This window comes from Strix aluco, chromosome Z (assembly GCF_031877795.1).
Source record: "Strix aluco isolate bStrAlu1 chromosome Z, bStrAlu1.hap1, whole genome shotgun sequence".
Classification (NCBI taxonomy): Eukaryota; Metazoa; Chordata; class Aves; order Strigiformes; family Strigidae; genus Strix; species Strix aluco.
In genome coordinates, this window is record NC_133971.1 from 36998351 (window position 1) to 37025594 (window position 27244).

Genomic DNA, 27244 nt, shown 5'->3' on the forward strand with positions numbered 1-27244 from the left:
GCCTGCGCGACCAGCGCCCGGCCGACCGGCAGCGCCCGGCCGATAGACCGCCGCGGGGGGGAGGGGGCTGCCGCGGAGGCCGGGCCGCCAGGGGCGAGCGGCGGCGGCGGCGGGGCCATCCCGTCTGGTCGCTCCAGAGCCGCCCCGAGGAGGCCCCGAGCAGCGTGAGTTGATCGTAGAGGGCGTCGCGCTTTGGGCAGCGGTCGGACTAGCCGGCCTCCATAGGGCCCTTCCAATCTAAATTAATTTGCGATTAGATTACAACATTCAACGCGAAAACCAAGTAAAACTCGCACCGGCAGCAGGCTGTGTAGTTCAAACTTTTATTCCAAGGCATTTTAGTGACTAAAAAGTTTTTCACAACAACAAAGTGTTACACGACAGGAGAGCAGATGTGCTGCCTCACGGCCACACCGACGGCCGAGTAATGTTTCCGCGGCAGTGCAACATCTCCGGACTTGCTGCAGCCATACCGGCAACATCGAGGAGATCTCTGCGTGGGGAGTTCTGCCTGATCCTCGAAATTAATGCAACAAGCCTGCTTCCAGACCGGTTTCCGTTCATCTCAACTCCTACAGAAGTCACCGTGTGCAAGCAAATGCAGATTCAACATTCTTTAGCAAGTAGTGGATTGAAATTTTATTTAACATAAAAAGATCATCACTGTCACCAGAAGTGTCCCTACCTTCAGTTCCCTTTCTTTTGCAGTTTTATTTTGTGCCCTCCATTTTCCCTTGCTTTTTACAGTCTCTTTCCCTTTCTTTTATAACTGTCATCCTTATTCCTGGAAAACCTTACTTTTTAAGCATTTACCTTGCTCTAGTCTCAGGCCCCGCAACTGAGAGCTTCGCCAAAATTTTTGGAAACAGAAGGCATGTAGAGAGTAAGGAAGCCCTGTGCCTAAAGCACTCTACCAAAGGGAAGCTCTAAGCTTCTAAGCTCAGTAGGTGAAAAGCCTAACAAAAAGAACCTGAGAGCATCTGAGACAAAGTCTTTTACACCTTCCAGCAGCAAAGAGGTAGAAGCAGAAGTGCGTTTCATGTAGACTGAAGGGGGGAATTCTGTGGTCAAATCCTCATCAACTCCCTTTTGTTGGCAGCCCTTTATGCAAAGCATTGCAGTGCTCTCATGGCTGCTGCCAGCAAGAGAACAAATCATTAACAAAGATGAGATCAGCTGGATACACTGGTTAGGCTATACCTGGCTTGTAGAATGGGAGCTTGACATTTGTGCTAATGAATTAATTAGCAAACATTCCTTGGGTGGAAAAAAAAATCATAATCTTGATGCAGCTAAATGAAACAGTAATGATTAAAAAAAAAAAAAATCCCCATAATCCCTAAACTAGGCAGATTCATCTTTAAAAAGGAGAAATCTACGTTAAACACGGTAAAAGTACATTGTATCAAAAAGACATTTTTATGCTTCTTTTTAGTCAGCTCTTTGCCCTGTAGTGTAAGGGCCATTTGTGCGTGTAAAGTCTTGTTGGTCATCTTCATCCAAATCCAGAATGTCTGGGATATCATCTGACTCTGAAGACAGGTCTGTGATAGTGAAATCTGGAACCTGCATAGGAATGAAATTTCAATCAATTTAAAAGTAAAACTAAATTTGTGCCAGTACTCCTCACTGAAGTCAGGAGACAAAGGTGCTCAGCATCTCTAGAAATCAGACCCAAAATACTGAATACAGAGTGAAATATGCTCAGCCACATATGAAACACATAACATTAAGACAGACCAAATACTATGCAAAATGTTGATCCGTTGCTTAGAAAACAGGATTTCATAGTAGAGATGGAACAAAGTAGAGATGGAGCATGTTTAGTGAAACCAGTGACTGAAGAGTTTTTTAACTTATTTTGCCTTTCTTCTTTCCTTGGGAGCAGTGGGCTATACAAAGGAAGAAGAGCCCTGAAGAGCTTGATATGGACTGCTCTGTATTGCTCTGCCTGCTCTCCACATCAAACCTTTCCCTACCACATCAAATCATCAATAATCTGGAACTACAGTCCCACTTTGGCCTCTTTTAACTGCATGTATAGTATTCTGTACTGTTAAGCAGCACCAGGTTTCAGGAATTGCCAGAGACATTAGTGGACACATGGATGTTACACTTCTAAAAATGTTGGCTAAGACACTTAGGAGCTTAAGTCCCAACCCTTAAGTCCCTTAGTAGGACTTAGATTACTTAGGCATTTCTGAAAAATGGGATATAATTAAGCAATTCACTCGTAAACTAAAGTTTTTTGCCCCAAATGAAAAATACTTATACCTACAGTTTGTTGCATGGTTAGCTTTAATGTTAGTGATGGAGTCAGGCACAGTATCAGCACGTAATGACTGCTGTGTGCTGACAGGACTTTGGTTCTGCATGTACAAAGAAGCAGCAGTTTGAAGAGGCTTCTAAGCATTTGTGTAACTTAAGCTCAGTGCTGACTGAAGAAACAGTTTTAATCCGCTCCCTAACTGCAAAACACCTTGCTTATGACTTACTTCTATGAAAGATAGCATGCAAGACAAACCTATGCTTTCTTTGCTTGCTATGAAGACATGTCAGAAGAACAAAGAACACCTCAGAGGGTTTACTGTTTCAGTGATCAGGTTGTAGATAACACTGAAGCACTGAACGTGAATCACCCAGTTCCTTAGAGTAGGTAGCCATAGGGCACCAGGGACTTGAAAATATTAAAATATTGAGCTTCAGAATTTAAGCAGCATGTCACTTACCAGGCACTAGTGTGAATACAGTGAAATGCATAGACTGCTTTAAGAAACTAAGCTTGATCAAAATGACATCAGTCATCTTTGTCTCCTAAAAAATCAAAAAGCACTAGGAATGGGGGGAACACATCTTTCTACCAGCAAGAATTATCTTGCATCTTTCTGCATATGTCAGTTTACCTAAAACTCTAATTACTGCACTTAGAGAAATCAACAAGTTTTCCCATTATCAGCATATGACCCTGTATTTCACACTGCAGTACAAATGGGGATATCTTAACAAGACCAAGGCCAAGTAGTCCATATGCAAACTCATTTAAAAATGTGCCCAAACAGATGGTTTAAACAAGTTGTTTTATTCTGTATTTACACTGAGCAGGGTACACAACGATGTTTAGTAACTGTGTCTGACCAGTGATAATTTTCACATATCCTAGGTTGAAGACACTTTTATTACTTATATCCATGTTGTTTTTACTGACCACAGGATAATCACTCAAATTTAAGTTTGTGCTTTCTTCATCTCCTCAGTGTGCACATTATAAGCAGCTGACTCCTTTAACGTACTAGTAATATGTTAATAGTCATGAAAGAATTTCAAATTGGAGTTTATCTGTCAGCATCAGAGTAAAACAAGCTTGATGTCTGTATGATTTATCTGTTTTGAACGTTCTAAATGGTAGTAGAATAGCATATTCTGACATCTGCACCCGTCTAATGAAAACAACGCAAAGCCCTTGGTATTATGGGCTTGATTAGGTAAAGGACCTTCACTTCCATATCACTTTTCACAGTTGATAGGAAGTTGAAACAAAGCAGAAAGTCAGTTCTTGCAACAAAGAATAAGGCCAGGTATGACTCTTCTTCGTGCCATTTTTCTGTAAGATGCAGTTAGATCATTTACAGAGAATAGTGCAAGACTTGCAAAATCCTTGCATGGAATAGTGCAAAACACACTTCAGTGTTTTGCTGTCTTCATATACAAATGTTAATGCTGATCCTAACAACTTTAAATTAATCAATTTTTTCTTACTTAATATATTTACAGAATTGAACCACTAGCAATTTGAGAGATGGTTCTTATTTTATGCCCTTTCAGAACAAGCACTTATTTTTAGTCATCAGAGACTGTATTATCCAAAAGAAATAAGATTTCCATCTTAGTATGAAAATAAATATATTTAAGAAAACACTGTGCACAATACCTCCAGCAAGCTGTTTCATGTAAGACTTTCTGATCATGGAAATGACCAACAGATCATGCTTTAAAAATAATTTAGGTTCCATTTTCTCTTTTTAATTAGTGGCTTAGGTAAGTTTTTGGGTGGTTTTTGTAGGTTTTGGGGTTTTCTTTTTAAATAAAAATAATTTATCAGTTGTTTCCAAATCCTTCCACCTATTTTACTTGCTATTAGTATTACTCTAAGTTGCAGTTTGGAAAAGATTATTTCAAAAAAGTCATCTTAAGAAATGGGACAGATTTCAAAAGGTTTCCACCTTTCTTTGTTTGAGACAAACTAGCTATATCTGTGCAGCTCCAATCCATATACAAACCTTGTAATTTGTGTTTGACCAATGTGTATGCTGCTATAAATATGTTTGCAAAACTTTTATACCATATGGAGCTATTTATGAATGCTTATATTTAAAACTTTCATAGCAAAGTATTATTGGCAATGATAGAATAGTAGTTGTCTGTTAAACGAGCCTGGAAAGAGGAAGTTTCAGCTAGCATGAATGATTTTTGAGTGGTCTCTTAGAGAGAAACAATCATTTTCTGCATTGTAAATAAACCCTAAATAACCTTACCAGGGATTATTACTTTGTTAGTATTCTAACCTTTACCATCCCAGCTTTTGTGTGACTAGCAGCCTTTAACGCTGTTCCATTTCATCTATTTTATCTGCCTTGCTGCAAATACGTATTTCCTATAATTTTCAGCATATCTGGTCTATCTTTTTTAAAAGGTTCCAGAGAATTCACAGCTTTCTAGCCCAAGCTATATCCCAAAAGTGGTTTTGGACTAAAAGCAAGTAAGTTTCTGGCAGTATAGCTGAGCTGTGCAATACGTGCAATTACAGATAAACAAGGTGGCAATAAAAATTTATGAACAGGTTCTGCTCTATTAATATCTTAGGTTTTCCTCCTATTTGAGAGTTTTCAGCAGTTATTAGCATGCACTTCAGCGTCAGTCCACTGTGGCAAAAAACCCAAAGATGGCTTTGGAAGGTCTCATCATTCTTGTCTCCAGTGGGCATTTTAATAGTCACTCACTCTTAACTATGCTAGAGAAAAATACCAAATTTTGTCTGTAGACTTATAATTAGAATACAGCCTAGGGACATTACCAGCAAAAAGATACCCATGCAAGCTACAGTTGCAATTCAGTTTAAACATTCAGTGCTGTCCTTATTAGGAGGGTCTAATAATTTCAATCCAGAGACTTTTATTCAATATAATGAATCAGGAACATACTGATTTGCTGTTATTCAGCCCTATTTTCCTCCAGGGAAGGGTTCCTAATTCTACTGGGGGTGTGGATAGAAACTTATACACTTTTGGGGGGGGGGGGGGGGCGGGGCAAGATCCAACAAAACAACCACACACCACAATAGCATGATACAAGAACCTGCATACAGCATTTTGGTGTAACAGGCTATTAGTCCAAGCATAGGTAAGCATTTAACCAGGCATTCCTCTGCAGCCACCAGTTGTAGGTCAACTGTCAGAAGTCAAAGTAACTTCTACAGAGGAGCCACTCAACAGTGCATGGTAAGGGAGAAATGATTTGAAGGTCTAGGCTGGTAACATTTTTCCTTGCTCTCTACCTCATCTGCTTGCTGACATTTAGTAAAGCTAGACAGCCATCTAAAAGAGTATGAAACAGTAGTGCAACAAGGCTGAACAGAAAGATGTATTGCTCTTACATTAATACTAGATGGTACTATTTATTTCTGTCCTCAAAAGACAGTGAAGTTTGAATATCTTATTTGATTGATCACCTCAGAATAAAGGACCACAGCCTTCAGATTTTAAAATGCACATAAGAATGGGAATTCCCTTTGAACTGCCAGGTGCTCCCAGACCTGTTCCTAGTCCCATTGTGTTCCTGAGCACCCAACAACCGTAGATGCAATTTACAAATTTTATTACAAGTGGAGATAAGGGATATTCTCTGGCTGGACTCATTTAATATTTAAAGTAAACTAAATGAATTGCTGACAGAATTCCAGAAGTCTTAACTCCGGTCCTGGGTGGAAAAGAATCTCTCATCATCTCATGTTAATTTCATGTTAAACAGCCCCCTTACAAAAAAGGCAAGTTTTTAAAGCTAGAAGTTACAGAATCTTCATCTGTAATCCCTTGTTACAATTTTGTTTAATATTGTGCTTAGAACAGTCTTCCTAACAGTTCTAGACCAACCCTGGCTTAACAACTAAGCAAGCCCTCTCACATTAGAAGAGGGCTAGACAACATGTAATTTGCTTTAGTGCCCACATTGTACCAGATGGAAGTATTGTTCCATGTAGCACTGTGTCACTAGGTGACAAGCTTCCTTTGAACTTCATTTTGCTTCATGCTGTCTGGTGACCTCTTTGAAAATGGTGGCCAGCACTGCTAAACAAAATGACTGCAACTCTAAGTTGCACAGGACACGTGTTGAGAACACAGACACAAAACTTACCTGGACAGCCCTACACCAAGAGAGCTTATTTCTTACTGACTGTAATTCTGTTCCAGGGGAAGGGTTCACAGGATTTACTGAGGAACAATTCTACCCACATAGCTGAGTGTTAATGTACATTAGTCACTCAAGTTCAAAGGAGGGTAAATAAACAGGTTAAAACTGGTGTTTGCAGCTAAAGAAGTATATACTGTTTATAGGGAGCCAGCAGGTAGCTGACAGCCTCATGCACACAGAACACCTACTGCAAAGGCAGGACAGGGGTATTTTTGTCCATATCCTTCTCAATATTGGAACATCGATCAGCTCAGAGCTTAGGTTATCGTTAAAGGCAGGCAACAGTAAGCACCAAAAAAGCAGCAGTAAAGCTAAGACTGGGTGGAAGAATGCACAGAAACTCAAAAGGGAAGAAGGAAATGCTGCAGCTGTATCTTACCTATCTATACATACACAAATACATTTTTTAATGCATGTCTACTTCATTTGCATTTCAAGCTTGCTTTCTGCTGGACCCAGTTTGAAGGATTCACAGAACAGCAAGTTACATTTGTTTTAAACACCACTGAAATGGAGACAGACTTTGGCTACTGAAGCATTTATTACTAACATACAAAATGAATTACAAAACGATGGCTACAAAAAAACCAACAACCCACACAACACAGGCACCTCAGTACAAACAGCATGAATCTTGTCTCTACACTGCATATTAAAAAAAAAATATGGATAATGATTTGGTCATTCACTGGAACAGGCTACCTAGGGAAGTGGTCGTGGCACCAAGCCTGTCAAGAGTTCAAGGAGTATCTGGACAATGCTCTGAGTCATGTGGTTTAGTTTTAAGCAGTCCTGCGAGGAGCAGGGAGTTGGACTTGATGATCCTTATGGGTCCCTTCCAACTTGAGATATTCTATGATTCTGTGGTCATGTTATTGTGTTATACAATACTTAAGATTATATAGTTAACACTGTCACAGCATTTAAGCAACTCCAGCTGACTCGTTCAGAAACCCCACTTTCAGCTTTGGAATTCTGCACTCACAAAACTTTTGTCATGAATTGTGTAGCAGTAGAATTTGAAACAGTCAGATCCGTAATAATCAAATGCATGATTCTGCAGCCAACATGGAATTTAAGCGTACCTAGCTAGCCTGTAGGGCTTTTAAATGCATTTTGTAGTATGTAAGGCTTTTACATCATTCTGGTACAGATTAAGCAACAAATCAAATGCTTTTAGCTATGGTAGGTTTCTTAGACTAAATGGTATTAATACCATTAATAAGCTTGGTGAGGTTTCTTGACAAACAAACAAGGTATCTTGACAACTGTAAGCTGTCAATATTTAGGCACTCAAGACAGTCTGAATTTTTAGAGTGGCTTAACTACACAGAACAATACAGCCCATGTGTGAGAACGTCCTTCCTTTGTATCATTCCCCCACTTCTTTGTTTATGGATTTTGCTCCAAGACTTTTGACAGCTACACTTGCTAAGGCCACTTGTTTGGTCAGTCAGCAGAATACATGCATGCTATGCAGTTTATTCATCAGTGTGTTCAGGCTGTTTGTCTTTCTGGCTGGACTTTTCCTCCCCTTCACCTTTGCTCTCAGCATGCTGAATGCCAGGCAGTTGTGGGTAAAAGGGACCTACCAGCCAGTTGAGCGGTGTGTTGTTAACAAGATAATCCATCACATCATCCAGAGACTCCTTCATTTTCTTCAGCTGTCCTTTGCTAGTGGTAAGAAAGCTGTCTGATAACTCTTGGAAGGAGGATGCTGACCAAAAGCTCTGGTAGACATCACCTGCCATTGACCCAACACTGTAAACCTGATCCTGCACATTCTGTGGCAGCCCCTGTAGGCTTGAGACCAGTGTGAGGCAGGTGGTCTGAAGTTGCTGAGTGAGGCTCCGTGCAATAGCTAGAGTTCTTGACTCAATGTGCTGGAAACAAAAAGTATAACAGCATATTAGTATCTTTTCATGACTGTAGCAGCTTTATGTTGCTCAAGATACATAAAGAAGCAAAATAAATGGGATGTAAGTAAAATAAAGCTATAGCAGATAACAAAACAGGTCCTAAGTCTGAAGAGTCAGCGACTTGAAAGTACTTGATATTTCTTCAATGCTCAAGTACTTTGTGGAACAGAAACATTGGTAGCATCTACCCAGCAACAGATAAGCAAGCTCTTGTTTCAACTCTGCATAACAAGTCACAGCAGGTAAGTACATTCTAATCATTGGACCACTGTTTAAAGCTACATATAAGATTCAGTGAGTCTGTGCCTAAGACTGCTTTATGTTGACAAATTGTTATAATTGTTATTTCTAGCCTGGCCATATCAGGTAAGGGAGTCCTAGCTGATCTAGATATGGATATCCCAACACAGGTTCACATGCTAAACAGCATAAGCATTCTCATGAAAGGAGAATGAACCCCAGAGCATTTGCAGGAAGTAGGCTCATTTGTTTGGGTGTCCCCTACTTTTCATAGTAGTCAGCTGCCCTGAGCTTCAGCATTCAGATTCCACAATTGCACATAAGATGCTGTGCTGTTAAGATGCCATGCACTTTGGGCACTGGTAGTTTGTCACTACCTTGACAGTATACAATTCATTTATTTCTGGTTTACATTTACACCTATTTACCTCAGCGCTATGTGGTTCATCACCAACATTTTGGCCTGTATTTTTCTTCCATTCTACCCAGGATTGATAAAGCTTTTCCTGAGCATCAAGAAGTTTCCGATTGGCACTATTCATGTTCTTTCTGGCATACTCAATCTGAAATACAGCCAAATAACAAACAGTTCCATTAGAGCTACCTACCTTACCTGCTTTGTAACCTCCTTTAAAAGTTCAGCATAAAAGCCTTTGGGGAATATAAGATTGTGTTCTTTCTCAAAGAGGAGAAAACTGGAAGCAGTTTCGAGATATGTAGTGTATTCCTCTGCATCAACTATTTCTCTCTCCCCCAATAGCATCCTATATAAGGATTTGAAAGTGTACAGAAGGCCATGACTCTTTATGCAGTTTGTCCTGTATGTAAAAGGTATGTTGTAAAGATAAGACTACTGAAGTACCCAGAAATGCTCAGAGATACCTACAGCAAGAACAGCAAGCCCATAAAGAACCCAACATTTTATTAACAAAAAAAAGACTTAAAGGACTGAAGTGTTTCTGAATTGCAAGACACTTTCTTCACTGAATGAAGTCTGTGTCAAACCCAGCACTCCAAATGAGGAATATAATTTTAAGCATGTCACTTCTATTTCTGCATTGCTTAAAATTACAAGCAATTGCTGGTTAGTTTACGGCTCAGCCTGATTTAGAACCTCTTCTGAATGGTGGTGAAAAGCTCTGAATAGGAAATGCTTTATATTTAGAAAATGCATTTAGTCTGAGAGTGCAATTCCAGTTTTCCTAAGTCTCTTTTTGCTGTTTTCTGCACTCTAAAACCATGTCAACATTTGCTTTTTATACCTCAGGTAAAAGCTTAAACTTACCAGACTAACAGTGTGGTGGAGCTGAAAGATTGTCTCCTGGCTTTTCTGTTTAGCATCTCTAACTTTGTTTAAGGCTTGTTGGTAGGCACGTGTGCGGACCTTTGAAGACAGAGATCCTAGTCTAACGTAGTAGCTTGGCTTTTGAACTCCAACTTCAAAACCTTCAACTTTTGCAGCTTCTTTCTCTAGATATGTAGAAAGGAAGCAAATTGACCACTGAAAGAAAACTTAAGCGGTCTGAGGCGATTTGATTTGGTTAGTAACAGCTGAATACTGCACTTGTTTAGTAGTCCTTTAGCACCAGGGTAGTTTGATAGACCACCACACATGGAAATCCTTACTTTAATCTGCTTCCCTGTGAAGATGCTATTACAACCAGCAAGGCAAAAGGCAGTTTGAGAAACATGTGCCCCTTCCCCACTATGATTAAGTAATAAATGGATGATTGCTTGCTTCTCTCCAATACAAGTATTCCAACAAAATCAAACCTTGAATTGGTCTTACCTAGTTCTGCTTCTGTAAGTGGGAGGTACTGGTCTACAAGGGTCTCCGATTTAGTGAGAGCACTGTCAACTCCACTGCTCACCATTTGCACCACACGACTTCCCAGGACAGTGTTAATGCTGCCATTGACAACTGACTTGGTCATTTCTACACTGTCTTGCACTGCTTCTTTAGTTTTGCCCACAACTCCAGTGATTGTGTGAGCAACAGTTTCCTTGGCACCAGTCACAGTGGTTGTTACAGCTTCTCTGGCTCCAACAACTACGTCCTTGGCATTGGCAACAACCTGCCAGAGGAAATAGGATGATTCACTATTTTCCAGCAAGACCTACATAATCAAGGCAATATAAGTTTATGCTAAAGCTTGTACAAGTATTGGCTATCTAGGAGAAATTCTGCCTTGAAAACATATGTACAAGACAAAACAAAATATGACTGCCACACAGCCTTCGTCTCAAAGCACCTGAGTGAATATAATTCAGGCACTACTTGCTTCACACTTAGCAGTAAAGAGACAAGGACTCCAATTTTAAAAAAAGATACCCACCAGTGAACAGCAGCTATAAAGAGAAGTGTCAAATGGTGGGCAAATTTAAAGAAAAAAGAGGCTTAAACACCTTTTCCTTCCTCATTGCTCCTAAGATGTGCTTCAGGTGTGGCTTATTGAAATCTGTCTCCCTGTATTTTTAGTGATAATAGAAAAGAGGAAGGGTGTATAGTTGTGCTTAGCATATATATATATGGAAAGAACTTACCTTGTCAGTGGGTTGATTCAGTATAGGCAGTCTCTCTTCAATTTTGTCTAGACCTATACATGCATAGTTGTTGGCAACTACAACTATAAAAGAAATTACAATAGTTGGTTTTAATGTTTTGGGGTTTTTTTTTTTCTTAGTATAAGTAACTCCAATTGAGAATTCCTCTTGAAACAGAGCTCATGCAACAAAGCTCTTCAAGTAGTTTCCTCCCGTTTTTAGTGAGATTTGAGGCAGCAAAGCCCAAGAAAAAGGCAGGTTTACAGTGTCAGCAAAAAAGCACGCTTGCAGGCAGGGAAAATCCATTTGATACTTTACAAGCAACTGTTAGAACATGCTGAAGCACTTGGCCTTCTGCCACTTTGTGAAATCAGGCTCCTGGTTACAACAGCCTTGTGACACAGCTGCCAAATTTAATCACAAGTTGTTCTCAGTGAAAGTACAAAAGTAGATTTTGAAACCAGGTGAAAGGTAAGGAAGGTGTTGAGCAAGAGACTACGTAACCATCTCACATATCAAGGAGTCAGTGTCAGTTTAGTATTACAAAAGCTGGAAACTGCTTTGACTCTGGAGTTTTGTTTTTTTTTTAATCATACCCATCTGTAATCAGTTACTCAACAAGCTAGGCAACAGGTTAAGTCAGCTACCTGAAACAGCATGCCAGACCAGCATGACCATGCTAAACTGTAAGTGCATCTGGATATACAAAGCAATCACTTGAATTAAAAGTTATCAACAGCTCCATCTTTGCCTTACTTTGTGGTTCCAGTTTCTGGATGATAGGCATAGCACTTGTCATGGCTACCGAAGTAAGTGTCTTCACTCCTTTCTCTGCCATCTCACACACTGACTTCAGATAAGGATGGTTATCCTTTGTGGTGATGTAAGCTGTGGACACCATATCATAGGTGGAGCTCACCAAGGGAAGGTTGACAACCCTCGATACAATGTTCTGTTTAAAAGAGAAAGAGATTAGTTGACTCCTATTTTTCTGAACTATACATAAAAAACTATGGGGCTAACTCATACATACCTGGTGTGGATCAGTTGCTGCCAATGCCATTTTTCCAGGTCTTGAATCTTACACAACCTGTGAAAGAAGAGTATCTGAGTTACGGCATCCTCATAACACTTCATCTAACCACAAGACTTTGAAACCAACAACCCTTTTGTAATCAACCCCACTGGTCAAGCGGATTAGGATGTTCACATTCTTGCATACAGGAACTACCTTTCATTGTAACAATTCAGAAATCCAAAACTTTGTTTCCTAATTACTTTGTTTAGTTTAGGTAACACAAGTAGGGCACATGCAAGAGACAGGCTTTGAGGCACAGCAGTTCATTGCAGATTTACCAAAGAGTTACTGGCTGGTAGATTAATTTGTTTCTCTACAAGAAATAGACACACTTAGGCTTATCTGTTGAGTCTCAGGACAAAGAAACACCAGCCAACGAGTCGCTAAAACTAGTTTAGGATGTCCAAGTCAGATGAAGACTCCACCAATGATATCTTTAATCAGATTAGATCTGTTAGCATAAGGGAGTCAAGTTTGAAAACTTGAGTTATCATTGCTGTCCAGATCTTGAAAACACATGGAAGACTGAAGTATTCATTTCCAGTAACCTTAGCTCATGGAGTTCATTATCTCTAGAGCCATGCCTGATGCCCATGTAGGGCTCCCCCTGCTCAGAAGTTAGTATTCCTGTAACACATAAAGCATAGAACTTTTCCACTGCAGAAAACAACTCTCCTTTATGCTAATTTAGACTTAATTATTACCCATCCCACACTGAAACAGGCAGCAGACACCAGTCATTCAACAAGCCTATGCTACTCTACTTTCCAACATGTATTCCCACAGGGAAAAAATATTAACAGCTCTCCCCATATGAACCCTATAAAAGCAGGAGTATTGCAGTACCACATAAGGAGAACATACAGAAGTGCACTGTGAGCCTATGCATACATGCAGGCTGAACGAAGTCTGCAAGAACCACTTTTTGCATTGATAGTTTTATGACACCTAAGTTCCAGAAGAACCTGCATAAATGAAAGCAACAGAAAGACAAGCTAAAAGTCAGTCCTCAAAAGGACTATGGTTTTCAAGGCTTTCTGCTAGGTTTGTCAAAGAGCCAATAGCAGTTTTCTTTCTTGTACATATTACAATATAAAAGGAGTGTGTTAATATTCTGCCTGGGGTCAAGTAAAACTTTTCCCCATTACATAAAGGGGAACAAGGACAAAGGCATGCTGTTAACGTTTTACAGGCATATTTGCACATATTAACACACACATGCCATAAGATAATGCCTGTAATGAGATTAGCAACTGTACATAGAACATACAAGCAGGTAATAGACAAGGGTTACAGCAGTAACAGAGAAGTTTTCCTTCCATGAAGTATTGAAATACTCCCAGAAACATATTATGTTTCTCACATAGCATTACAAGTCAGATTAGAGTACAACTGAATTTCACTTTGAACTGCAAAGCATGCTCTAGGAAAGAAGAGGCTAATAGCACAGAATCTGGCCTCTGAAGGAAGAAGGGCCCTTATTTTAACGATTATTCAGTATTTGTAGTGTGTCCCAAAAGATCCAGCCACACGCGGCATTGATTTGAATTTTAGTCACTAAAATAGAAGAGTTAGTCTGTAAACTTATTCCGGCTCTTAAAGACAGGGAAGATAGCTAGGATCTTGCACAGTTTCAAAGATCCCCTGGGTAGTTTCAGCTCTGGCAAAAGTCAGATCCACTTCAGCTGGAGCAGGTGAGTGAGACGCCTGAATCAAAGCTCATGGTACAAAAGCGTATTTCGGAGACAGCAAAAGATCCTGAATTAAGTCACGAATTTCATTTCTACTTTCCCCCCCTCGCTATGGAAAGAAGTTAAAGACCAGAAAGCAGCACGATGAGCCATGCAGAAGAGCCAAGGAGCTTGCCCCAGCTAACCGCGGTGCCCAAGGGAGGAAGGAGCCGCAGTTTTCAGGTGCCACCACGGACCTCTTCAGGGATGGGGCAGTCCAGTACCTCTCCTGGGGGCGAGAAGTATCTCGGGGCTTCCTGGCCCCGGGAGCGCCTTAAACAGACTACCGAAATACACCGGGATTGGGGGCGGAGGGACCGCAGGGGCAATGACGGAGGCAGCGGGGGCGAGCCGCAGAGGGAGCCGCAGCGTAGGCCCGCTCCGCCGGCAGGCTCCAACGTACTACGGAGACAGCCCCGCCGAGCGCTCCACGCCGCCCCGCTCACCCCCGCGGCCGACGGGAGCCGGCCGGGCCGGAGCGCCGCGGGCAGTCGTACTCACCCGGAGAGCGAAGAAGAACTGCCGCTGCCGCCGCTGCCTGCAGAAGCCCCGCCTCGCCTCGCTATTTATAGCGAGCGGCCGTCGCCGGCCGCGCGCCGCCCGCTTCTCTCGCGAGAGGACGGGGAGTCACCCCCACCGCCGCCGTTAGGCGCGGGCGGCCCGCGGGGGGGCGGGGGCTGGGCAGGGAAGGGACGGGACGGGACGGGACGGGACGGGACCGGACCGGACCTAGTGACGTACGTTCCCCAGTGCTGGTCAAGCCTCTGTCGAAGGAGGGTAGAGCCTCATCCAGAAAAAGAAACTTAGTAAAGGAAACTCTTGTTGAACTGATCTTTCAGAAGACCAGCTCTGAGTACTTTAATACAAAGACTAGGCCCACAGGAGTGGCTGATCCAGGCTTTCAGACGAGGTACAGGTACGTAGGCCCACAAGTGGCCTAGCCAGGAACAGATAGGTTACAAACAGAACACTATCTCTCTTCTCATGCAAATCTTTCAGCTCATCTAGGTGGGGAAAAAAACGAGGCAAGAGATCTGGCTGTGTTGGTCTTAACTTAAATCACCTCTCTTATTTCACCCAGCACCTCTTAAACAGCACTTGCCTCACCTGGGGTAAACTGAAGCCAGGGTCAACTGACTCCGAGACCACAACGCAGCTGCCAGTCCCTAAGTGAGCTTCTGCCCGAAAAGTCAGATGAGCCTCCAGTCTTCTCATACAGCACCATGGATTCAGTTCAGCATGCTTGCAGATAATCATCCGGCAGATTTATACATGTTTGGTATGCTGTAACTTTCATAACTCCAAAGGTGCACTTCACTTTTAACATAAGTGAGATGCATGTCACAGGGATATCAAACCAGCGGGGAAAAACAGTTGTGGGCAAAGGTCCAGATACGTACTACAATTAAAGTTGGATGCAGGTTGTTGTAGTGACAGGGTGTCGGAAGAGAACAGCTTGACAAGAAAGATTCAGGCCTCAAAGGGTAATCATGTGATACAAACATGTACAAACAAATTTTACTTGGGCCAGTCATTTCTACACAAGTATCTTTCCTAAAGGAAATTCTAACCTCTTTCCCAGAAAACTTTTAATTGTTTTAATGGTTAAAACTGGCAACAAGCCACCTTATCTCTAAGCCACGTAGTACAAAGACTCCTTTATGCTGTTTCTGTTCCCTAAACAAAAGTTGGCCATACAGATTCTACTTTAACATCTACTGTTTAAAACAAATAGACTTCTTTTTCTGCTCAATAAGTGCGACAGGATAACAAATTCCACCAACACAGAGCAGTACAGTAAGAAATATTACCTGCCCCAGGACAGGGGAAGAAGGCACCTTTCTTCCTTGGACTGAGCACCAAGAAGAGTCTGAGGTCTACCTATAAGGAAGAGAAGACATCTTGCAAAGCCTTGGTAACAAAATATACAAGCCATTTATTCTTATCATTTACTTATCATGTATATTCACATGTTACAGTATTATGAAATGTCCTTTGCTTACTGCTAGGGAGATTCTAACCCTTACTCCCACAGAACACTCTCTTCCTGGGGTGGGGGAGAGGGCGTCATTTTTTCCCACCCTGTTTCAAGATGACCTCTCCCAGAATGGTTGATCAGTTTGCTTCTGTAAAGAAATCACTTTACCTTGTTCCAGAGCAGAACAGAGAGAAGACTATTCTGGAATAAACCAGGAATTTTCACTTCTCTGAACAGCTTTATTATGCTTCCATTAGGATGCATACCAAACACTTCACAGGCACTCCACTGTTTTCCTTACCTTGTTGTTTATCTGAGACCTCAGTTTGTTTCTCACAGTCATGTGGCTTCTCAAGTGTAAAACATTCAATTTGCCCATGACAACCACAGTTGTCTGTGCCCAGTGTCTGTACTGGAAATTCTATAGTATTCTGGGGATTTTAATTAATAATATGTATCACCATTATTTGTAGTAGAGGAACACCTACGACTCACGCAGCCCAGGGACACGCTCTGCCAGAATGCAATAATTAGAGATAGTATTAATCCCTCAACAGTCCTTGGCAGGCTAAAAATTGAGATTCTGGACATGTTTTTCTTCACAACAAGGTCCCCTTCTGTATTTGGTTAACTCAGAGGGGCTAATACAAAGTTCTGAAAAACTAGGAACTTGCCTCTTGAGAACCTTGTCTCGGTAACAAGGCAGGGGAAAAGACAGGGGTGGAGTGGGGGTATGTTTTACTTCTTGGATGGACCAGATTCCTCAAGTATCTTAAAAGAGAGGTGTGGTCCCAGTCAAGACTGAAGAAGAGGAAGGCAGGACAGCATCAAGTAAAGCAGTAGCAACAGATAACACAAAAGCATGCCACACCAGCCATTGCTAAAAGAGGAAGGCAATAATAGTATACCCTACCATTCTCTTCCATGGAGCAAAGGCAGATGTTTAAAGTCACATAATGCATCTAATGAAAGAAGTTTAATTCTTTCAATCTGAGTAACGTATTAGCACATTCATCCATCTAAGTACATTTAATTAACATTTAGAACACAAGTCAACCTACCTATCCTTAACTTCAGAAAAAAAATCAAAAGGTATGAAATTATGCATCAGACAATAAACTATCTTCTGGTGCATGCTTTTCAAACTCATTGTAATATCCTCCATGATAGGTAGGGAATAGCTCAGGTTTCAGCCTCACAAGCTTTGTAACATAGCTCTGCCAGAGATAGCAGCAGTAGATAGAATTCAGATCCTCCAGCTTTTCTTACAACCTTAGTACAGTGAAGAGGAGGAGCTGTGCTCCTCTTGCTGCAGCATCAGGACCCAGTGTGGGCTGGTGGCTTCCTGGCAGCCGAGAGCTCCCGTGGGGGCAGCAGGGCTGGGCCAGGGTCCCACCACCCCAGCCACTATCAGGGCAGCTGGTGTGGGCAGTAGCCCCAGGGATTGGGAACCTGGTGGGGACTGGGACGGGCCAAGGCCAGGCTGGGACATCAGCCCTGGGCCCAGCAGGACTAATAGGAGATGGAGACTGGCCCTGCTGTGGCATCACCAGGGCAGGGGCTGACAGCCCCGGCAGCTGACATGGCAGGGTGGAGGAGGCCCTGGGGGAGGCTGGTCAGGGCCGGTAAGCCCTGTCAGTGCCATCAAGCTGGTTGCAGGTATTTTCACTTCAGCTGTGAACCTCATGAGACCAGGGTATCAGCTCTTCATTAACAAGGTGGCAGAAAGGCCAAAGGGGAGAGCAGTGATTATGTCTGTAGGCACCCGAGTGGGCTGATACTATTCCATTAGCTACAGGTGTAGTCTAATATGCTGAGCCAGAACCAACTGACAGCTAGAGTGCTACTGTACTGGCAAAATTGGATACAAGGGTCTTCACCTGGCCTCATAGCCAGTGGATGAGGGATATCCTGGGGAGTCAAAAATGGGGGAGTAACAGCTCTCCCAACAGATTAAAGATATTATTTAAAAGTAGGCATGTTTCCACATCAAGATAGCTAACCAGTGTCTTTACTTAGCAAAGCAGTGAAGTGGTGACATACTCTTAACCCTGTTAGGAGAAACTATCCATGCTCTTGTCCTGCAAAACACAGAGCTTAGAAGGGTAGCCCTTTGGAATTGTCAAGAAGGCATGTCCAGTCACAGCCTTAGGAAACTGGCAGGCTTTAAAGGACTGCCTCCAGCCACAGTTTGAAGCTGTCTGGAGTGAGCTAGAAGCACAAGAAAACTTTGACATGCCTTCTGTGTCTCAAGTTCTTACCAGTGGCATCAGCACTGCAGTAGTTCTCAGCAGTCAGGATTGCCGTAGGGACACAAAGAAAAAGAAGGTGTTCAGAGCTGTGGAAGAGAGATGGTTCAGGGTCCATAACATAAACAATCAAGTCAATCGATTATAACAGTTCCTCTGGCCTTAAAGATTTCTAATATTCAAAGCACATTTTTCTTTTCCATGTTTATAAAAGTTGCTTTGTCATGTGAGATGCAAGTGATTCTACTGAACTGGGAATCAACAGACTTGTGCTGGACACCCTGAGAAAGTTACCTGTGAAATAACACCACTGTCAAGGCTATCTTCCCTCAGCTTTCTCACTTTACCCCTTTCCAATCCCACAGTAATCCATTTCTAGGCTTTGTAATCCTGCCTTGCACCATTCTGTCTTTGGACTTGTAACTAACTCCTTATCCACTTAATGTGTCTACCTACCTTCTTGGTTTGGGGGTTAAGCCTTTTGTATGTTCCTGTATGGAAGGCTTCCCCCTGGTCTTGGTTAATCCTGTCAATAGTTTTCCTCCTGTGACTCACTTGTTTTTTCCCTCTCCAGGACAGGATATCAGATTTGTGAGGCATGATCCTCCTTTTGTGAGTCTACACTAATTGTCTTTACAAAGAATAGCATCCTTATTCTGCTCTGCCCAAAAGGAAAACACTCCCACCTTTTTGTTTCTGAGCAGCATGATCTGCAGATTTTCTCTATAACATGCTCCATGTACTTATCTTCCAGCGTGTTTTACCTTTTGTTAGCTATCCAAAGATCATTACCTTTTATCTCTTTGGCTGTAACTGAGTTAACCCAACATCTGATTGAAAAGATAGGAATTGAGTGAAAGGTAGTTCTCTTAACACTTGAAGAAAGGCAAAGGCAAGCAAAAGTATTGTCAGTTACAGGCAGACAGATAACTATTGCCCATGTAGTATGAACCACCCTCACAACAGATGTGACATGTTTAATTAAGACAGAAGAGGAGGGAAGGGGACAGACTGATGCTGGCTTGAGAGGGACAGGGAGTCAATTACACATATGTACATATTGCACAGGAAATTTTTATTCATTCAGCTACTGTTGTCTATAAACCTGCCAGATGTCCTCAGAAGGCTAGGCAGCAACATGTTGTTATGGTAACATGCAGCACCTTCAGAAAGATCACAGCAGGCCTTCATGTCTCATATGACATATATGTTATAACTCCCATCAGCCCACATACAGCCCTGTAGTTTTCAGGCTTTACATAGTCTAGTTTACACTAGGTGAGGCCATGACTGAAGCTACCAATAAGGCAGTGTGTTTTAAAAGACAAATTACTTCATAATGGCAAACCAGCAGAAAGAAAAATTAATATCCTAGGTATTTGGCAATCATCTAGGTACCATCAGTTAAACAATACAGCAAGTTTTGTATTGATGGTAACATGATCCCATAATTGTTTAATTGTATTGCATTAACACCCAGGAGATGCAGTTATGGGTGAGGATTTTGTTATGGTAGATACAACACAAACACAGGACAAAAATATCCAGGCCCTGTTCTAGAATTAAGGAATAGATCTGTTATTGCTAAGGGATAAAGGACAGCAAATTACAAGGATTTAAACTATGGCAATATCATATTCAATGAAACTGAGAGCAGAAACATGTAACCATAAGCCACCAACTGAGGTGTCTATAGGGACATATCTGAAGTAATAATTTACAGCTGCAACAGAAACCATTCCTCTAACCAAAGGCCAGAGAATTTTGTTCTTAAGCACTTCTGACAAGGACATGCCTTCTTCACATGTAGCACACGTGCTTAGAAGAGGGCACAGAGGAGGGAATTATTGTTAGTACTGCTAAGTCTGTGCTACTGAAAAAATCCAAGCTGTCAGTTTTCAGACTGCTTTGCACCTTTCTTAAGAAACTGGCATTCCAGAAATGTTTCTGTGTATTTGTATAAAATTATAGCTTATTCCTCTTTAAGAATGTAATGCTGTTCCATCAATGTTAGTGCTGTAGAAGTTCATAGTTATCATCAGTGATAACCATGACATTCCAGAATTCTCAACATGATGCATACAAAGAGTCCCTTGAAGACAGTCCTTTCAGTATTAGCCTGGTGAGTTTCATATTATTTCATTTTCAGGGAATTTAGTCAGGATTTTTTCATTTATAACAGTAGACCTAAACCACAGACTTCTTCCTAGACAATAAAAGCGTGATATATTTACTAAGCTGCATAGAATAGTAGTTACCATTTGCATTTGACTGATGCCATAGGAACACTGGGTACAACACATTAAATGGATTGTGCTGATGATATTATCAGCCTGTTAAGCTACTCCAATAGCTTCACTCATTTCTACTTCACCACAATGTCTTTGTTTTACTCTGTATGCTGTGCCCATGAATACCATCATTGCCTGTATGTAAGGTGATCTTCTCAGTCAAAATTTATCATATAACCAGAGAACACTATTGATTGTTTTCAAGACATTCTAATGTGGATGTTATTTTTAAGAGTGCACTGCTGTTTCAGTAGACATCTGTGAGTTTTGGAAGGATAAGGTTAAAGAAAAATTTAATATTGGCAATTGCTCTGCTAGAGATGTGTTCTCAAAAATTAGTACATTCTAGACAACAGACAGACAAGAAAAATCTGTTTCTGCATGGTTGTTTACTTGTCAACTGGTGGTCTGACAGAAAAATGGTGTAATAGTGGAACACCAGTAACACAACCTTCATGTTTGCTCAATAAGTGGCACAAAACTCCTCATGTTGATGAAGCTTGTATTATCTAAAAGCAACACTGAGAAATTTTAATAAATCGGAACAATAATTTATTAAGTGTGGTTATTGGTCTATTGAATTTTATTTTGGTATTGGTAGGAATTACTTTGGTGGAGAACTAGGATGTATCTGAAGGCAATGGCTTTAAGTGTCAGGGATCAAAAGGAGTCAGACTACTCTTTAAGGGAAAAAAAGCCATGAGTCAAGGATGATCCCAGCATAGGCTGTGCCCTCAGTGACAGAGTACAGTCCCACAGGGTCTGTCCGAACAGGGTACCCAAGCAGGGTCAGGTTCAGTCAGGTTGGTGATTATAACAGGTCCCATCAAGTCTAGTAATCATCACATAAGGCAAAGTAATGAATCAGGTTCTAGATGAAGTCAGGAAATCCAAACAATTCAGGCACAAAAGGAGACAGGAATGAAGAAGGGTACACGTACAACACAGCTCAGGCTAGGATGGGATGCTCAGCCTGGACTTAAATGGGACTCCTGGGCGATGGGCAGAGGGTGCATGGATGATGGTCCCTGGTGAGACCAATTAAGGCAATTAAGGCTTATAAGTGCACTTATGGCCCTGACATAAAGTTGCAGTTTGCACCCTTAAGAAGTCCTGTGGATGCAGAGATTTGTATATTTTCCTCCACATACTTTCTAGGTGATGGTAATGATTCTAGATCAGCTGATAAGATGACATCCTAGAAAGAGAGTGCTAGAAGACACATTAATAGATCATTATTTCACTCCCCTGTCTGACAAAAATCTGTTCAACTTGGTATTAAGACCCTCTGACAATGAAAGTTTCACATCACACACAGGCAATCTGTGCCCTACCATTTATAAGGTTTCCCTAATGTTTATGCTGAGTCTTTCCCAATGCATTTTGAGCACACTGGTGGCTCTTCTGTCCTCTGCAAAGGCAGAAATCAAGTATTCCTCTTCTGTTCTCTACATTGAAGAACTTAGTTCATCCAGCCCTTCTTTGTTGGTCACATTTGTTAGCCTGAATGTTACTCATTCTCATCAATTATCTCAGCTCTTTCTCAAGTAGAAGCACTGTGCTCAAACTGAAACCCTCCTAGTCAATTCATATTACCAGGATCTCACTACAATATTGGCTTCTTCCCTATTATTAAAGCATTGTTGACTACATAGAGCTAGCCTGCAATCTTTTATAATTCTCAGTCTTCCCTGAAGAACTCCTGCCTGACAAACTGTTCATTGTCCAGTGCCTGCATGGGTATTTCGATATCAGACAACATCCTGCGTTCAATTTCAGTAAATTTCATCCCATCTTTTTATGTAGACCATATCTTCAATATCTCCAATAAGCCAAGTCCATTTTGAAATCTGATGCTTTCCTTCATATTTCAAGTTATCTATAGTGCAGCATATTTCCTTGTTTCAAGAGTACAACTGTCAATGTAACATAATACTTCAGACAGAGTAACATTCAGATGCCCTTCATAATTGTGCCATGAGTTACTGCGGTTTTCCATAAGACGTGTTGCTATTAATCATGTAACTCTTGACCTTTGTAACATGATGAGGTGTGATTTAGATTACTCATTACATTATCTACTCTATTTCTTAAAAGAAAATAATTTTTTGTTGTTCAGTAGCACTGCAATGTTACTATTCTCTAGGACCACAGTGCTTAAGAAGGTGCAAAGCTATGTAACACACATAGAGATGGGCAGGATGCAGGAATGAAAAAGGTTGTTATTGTTTACAAGAGATGGAAAGCAGAAGTAACATATTTGAAGTCATACAGCAGATCACTGGCTATAGTGAAAGGAGAACTGAATTCCACCAAAACCCACATTGCTTCACTGAGCAATAAAATATTTAACAGTGTTGATCTGACAAGTAGTACCCAAACATTCACTAACAAAAACACTTCCATAGTTTGAAATCATACCAATGAGTCAGCTATCCTGAAATAAAAAAATGATGGGAAGGTCTTTGTGGCTGTGCCTTCTATGCCGCCTTCTGCACCTTCTTCTGCAACCTCCTCAAGTTCAACAAAAGACTGAACACATTCAAGGAGAATCTCTTCACCGATTTAGCTCTCTCTACTGCCCTTAGGAGTTTATATTACATGCTAATAGAATCTTTCAGAGAGGATTTCAGATCACTTTTTAAAAAAAGAAATACTAAACTTGACCATAAAAAGTATTGTCTATATGAGTGCTGTGTATTTACTTAGCTTTCTAGAATACATCTATACCTATATATATAGCATACGGGAATACAGCATAAATAAGTTTCTCACAGGCAATCCTAAAAAAGGTTAAATCAGTCTCTCTGGCTGTAGTCTTCTTATTTATCACCATTGTACAGCCTGGTTTTTAAGTTATGATGAAAAGCTTTTGTTATAGTCAGATCCCGGTCCCATTATTGCTATGCTGAATCCTGACTGTGTATTCCAAAGCAAACAATGAAGCAAGATTGGGTACTCTGTCTTGGTATTGACATAGATGGGATTTGGCCACGTCTGTCACATTAACTTGCAAGCCCCATGCACATGTGAAGGAAAGACCTGTAAGGAAAGATGGATTGATTGTTGGCTGATACCATATATGAACAGTATTTTCTTTTCACAGCTTCTTGTTTTCCCTCAATAACAAAGAATGCTATTTGATCCTATTTTTCTTATGAGAGAAGAAAATTGCCAGAGGTCTCTTATACGTAAAGGATTAAATACTAAAAAAAACATTAACTGGATGAAGATGATAATTTTAAGAAAAGGCTTAAACAATCTCTCAGGATCCTAGGAGAAAGGTGTTCCACAGAAACCCAATCAGCCACTCTTCCTCAAAGGTAGCTCCTTTGCCAGAGTATTCCCATTGTCATGGTTTAACCCCAGCCAGCAACTAAGCACCACACAGCTGCTCGCTTACTCCACTCTTTCCCAGTGGGATGGGGAGGAGAATCGAAAAAAAAGTAAAATTTGTGGGTTGATATAAGGACAGTTTAATAAATAAAATAAAATAGTAACAATAATAATAAAACAAGCTATTAGGTGCTTGCTGAACTGTACTATGCAGAGTGGGCATAAGATGCCAGAATTATTCCATGTGCATGCAGGATGATGTATTTTGGTCAGTGATATAGGGGAGTGAAAATCAGCATATCAAAGTTTGAAATCCACTGCTAATGCAGAGGGCCTACCCTAGATCTCATACAGGCTAAACACAAAACTCATGATCCAGGAATTTTTATCACTATGTTAGCACGCCACTCCTCTCAAACTCTTCAGCTCCATTGAAAGGCAGAGCACTGAGAGGCCCAGCTTAGGCATCCCATTTCATTAACAGTGTTACATGGCTTCCACACTGCAGATGCTTGTGTCTCAGTCAGACTGGAGCATAAGGCTGTCTATCTGCGTTGATCTACCCTAACTTACAGAATTTGGAACTAGTTACTTCATCTCTCCGTATCTTCTCTAGAAATGTTTCACAGGGATACTGTGAGGTTTAACTGGTTGTTTACTTCTGAATGTTTTTCTCATATTCAGAAACAGAGCTCCTTGCCAAAATCAGCAGTAAAGTCAACTTAATAAACCAATAATGCTAATGTAACTGGTTTAGATTAATATTCTACCATGCTTTATAATGTAGTGTTGTCCTTTTTCAAATCAGAAAGTCCGGGCAGGTAGCTAACACGAATTTGCACAAAGGCAAACTGTTCCTCAGCTCTAACTGGAGTTCCTGAATACTCAACACATCTGAAAGGCATGCCTGAGTCATACATTCAGTATCAAGCTGCCTTACAAGCTGAGTTCTAGTTCTTAGTGCTTTAATTTTCCCAACTGTAAAATAAAAATGTTCAGTTCACTTTGTTATTAATAAATAAATATGAGATGCACTCAGTGACCTTCAGTCTCTGGGGAAGTTTTGATCATCCGTCCAACAAATTCATAGCGGAGGCTCAGGAGCACCAAGCAGTCAAAGAAAAAAGGACTTTATAAACCAGATTCTTGTCTTTGATAGCATCTCAGATGGAACAGGAGTGATTGAAAAACTGAAGAGGAGTAAGGGGACAACTGGACAACTGAGAGCCAACAGGGCTGAACCTTAGGCTTACCGACGACAGGCAACTCATCAACAAGTTCTTCTGACTGGAGAAACAGGATTCATCCAAGAGTGACTCACATTTATTGTAAACTGATCTGTTTAAGTACTGTAAGGCTCATTCATGGTGATTCCCTTTTCTCCCATGGTACTTCCTGGCTATGTGAATTAGGAGTAACAGGTTTGCATAAAGAACAGAGCACACAGGCTGCCAAGGGATATAAGAGTGCAGCTGGAGTACAAACTTAGGGCTGCCTGAAGTATCTTTCACAGGAATACTGGACTGCTTGTTAAAAAATGTTTTTCTCAAGTTGTCTGGTTTGTTAAGGGACAGTAAACAACAGCTGTTTTGGCAATGATTTTAAATCCCAGTTCAATATTTTAATCCAGGATTTAATAGTCCCCAAATCCTAAACTTCTCTTTGATTGAAGTTTTTCCCACATAATACAATCCAAACATCTGCTCTTGTGGGGTTGAGAAGGGCTAGTAAATTGCAGAAGAGTGCCTGTTTCATCTCTGAGCTTGAATAATGTATTGTTCAACTTTTAAGTACTTCAAAATGCTTGTGAATGATGCTGCCACAGTCATTCTATCAAACACAAATGCAAAGACATCCTGGATAGCCTTCAGGCAGACTTAACAGTATCTGTATATGCTCTGAAATGTTGCTATTCTGGGCATTAGAACCATAGTGATTCTGCATAAAGGACTTCTATATTGGTGGGTGATGAGTTACACAGCTTTGTACACAAAATTGATTTTTGACTTATTGGTCATGCCTGAGTTTACATTTTGTTTCTTAACGTTTCACAAGAAGCCTTATTTCATCTATAACAATAACTCCATGCTTAGGAGTTGCATCAATGCCTACTGAAATCAGTGGAAAAGCTTCTACGAGTTTAGAGGCATCTGTATCTAATCTATAGCTTTGTCTTTGCTACAGGAGGGAGCAAAGTTTTCTTAATCTGAACAAGAAAGTATTCTTCCTCTGAACTAACTAACTAAAAATGAATGCTAATGAAGGAAAAATGTAGGTTTCATACCAGTGGGACAGCGTGGGAAGCCTGATACTTAATTTGTTAGCTTGTGTAAAACCTATACCTTCACTGATTGTACATTCAGTAGACTAATTTAAGAATTTTTTTTTTTTTTAAGAGAAAGCTAAAAGACTTTAGCCAGCATCTTCTCTTCCAGATCCACCTTTGCAAGTGGAAGAGGTTATTTTCCCAAGCTGCTTGTCTTCCCTTTGTTGTATGAAGTTACTTTTTTCCTTAGATTTATTGGCAAAGGACTTTCTGGGAGTGTTTCTTAATTTACTTCTGGCAAAATCAGCTCAGCTTGCTTAGACAGGTTCAAGGCAGACAACAAGCAACATACATTAGGCTGTGGAAGGATGTTTCTCAATGTTCTATCCCCCAAAGTTCAAGAAAAGCTAGTAAAACAGACAGAAACAGAAGGTTGTTCCTTGCCAGCTCATGTTTCCACTTAAAGCAACAGGAGTACAAACATCACCAAGTCCATGACAGTCCAAGTCTGTAACAGCAACTGAAATGGAGTCCAGAAGGAGAAGAATTTACAACAGAATAAAAAATAGTATAAGCTTAGCTGAGTTTCTGAAAGTGAAGGAAGTTCAGCTCTTTTGCTATATTTTGTTAAGTGTATTTTGAAGGTTTAAAGAAACTGGTCTTCTTTCCCCCATGCCTTGCTATTATTCCATCATCTAGGCAGTGTATACCACCAGGGCAGGATTCCATTGGTCATGAACCTTCACAGGGTTTTTTTGATAGCTTAGTAATTACCCATCTTAATGTATCCACTTGTATCACATATAGTTAATCAATCAACTTTCTTAATCCCCCATTTGTTATGGAGGGGAGCAACCACATTTATTTCAGGATATTACGACCCAGTATTCTGAAACCTGTACAAAATTCCCTAAAGGGGACCTGAAAGGCATCTTAGTCAATGAAACCACCAAGATCATATTTCTCTGATGCCCCTGAAAACACATTAAATGCAACGACAAAACGATACAAAGAAATTTAGAAGAGATTGCTACCCTAACCTGTTCCCAGCTGTCTACTGTTCCATGCCACGTCAGATGTCAATGCCCTCTCAGATCTGCCAAATGAGCAAATTGTGTAATACTCCCCAACCCCTGTCCATGAAAATA

General features: G+C 40.9%; 1 protein-coding gene across 5 annotated transcripts in view; it reads right to left on the bottom strand.

The window, feature by feature from the left end:
- Positions 1–309: 309 nt before the first annotated feature.
- The window catches only part of PLIN2 (perilipin 2), a 43140-nt gene continuing 16205 nt past the window's right edge, over positions 310–27244 (bottom strand). Inside the window, exons 3-12 of one of the 5 annotated variants that reach the window (XM_074811692.1) lie at positions 18216–18292; positions 15788–15857; positions 12202–12258; positions 11925–12120; positions 11169–11251; positions 10414–10699; positions 9910–10094; positions 9053–9187; positions 8058–8348; positions 310–1566 (exon numbers count right to left, since the gene is read on the bottom strand). In XM_074811692.1, coding sequence (XP_074667793.1) covers positions 1432–1566; positions 8058–8348; positions 9053–9187; positions 9910–10094; positions 10414–10699; positions 11169–11251; positions 11925–12120; positions 12202–12231 — 1341 coding nt within the window. In that variant the 5' untranslated portion in view covers positions 12232–12258; positions 15788–15857; positions 18216–18292 and the 3' untranslated portion in view covers positions 310–1431. Of the gene's footprint in view, positions 1567–6987; positions 8349–9052; positions 9188–9909; positions 10095–10413; positions 10700–11168; positions 11252–11924; positions 12121–12201; positions 12259–14477; positions 14611–15083; positions 15103–15787; positions 15858–18215; positions 18293–27244 lie in introns of those variants that run through there. The other 4 variants (XM_074811693.1, XM_074811691.1, XM_074811694.1 and 1 more) reach the window with 4 other exon arrangements.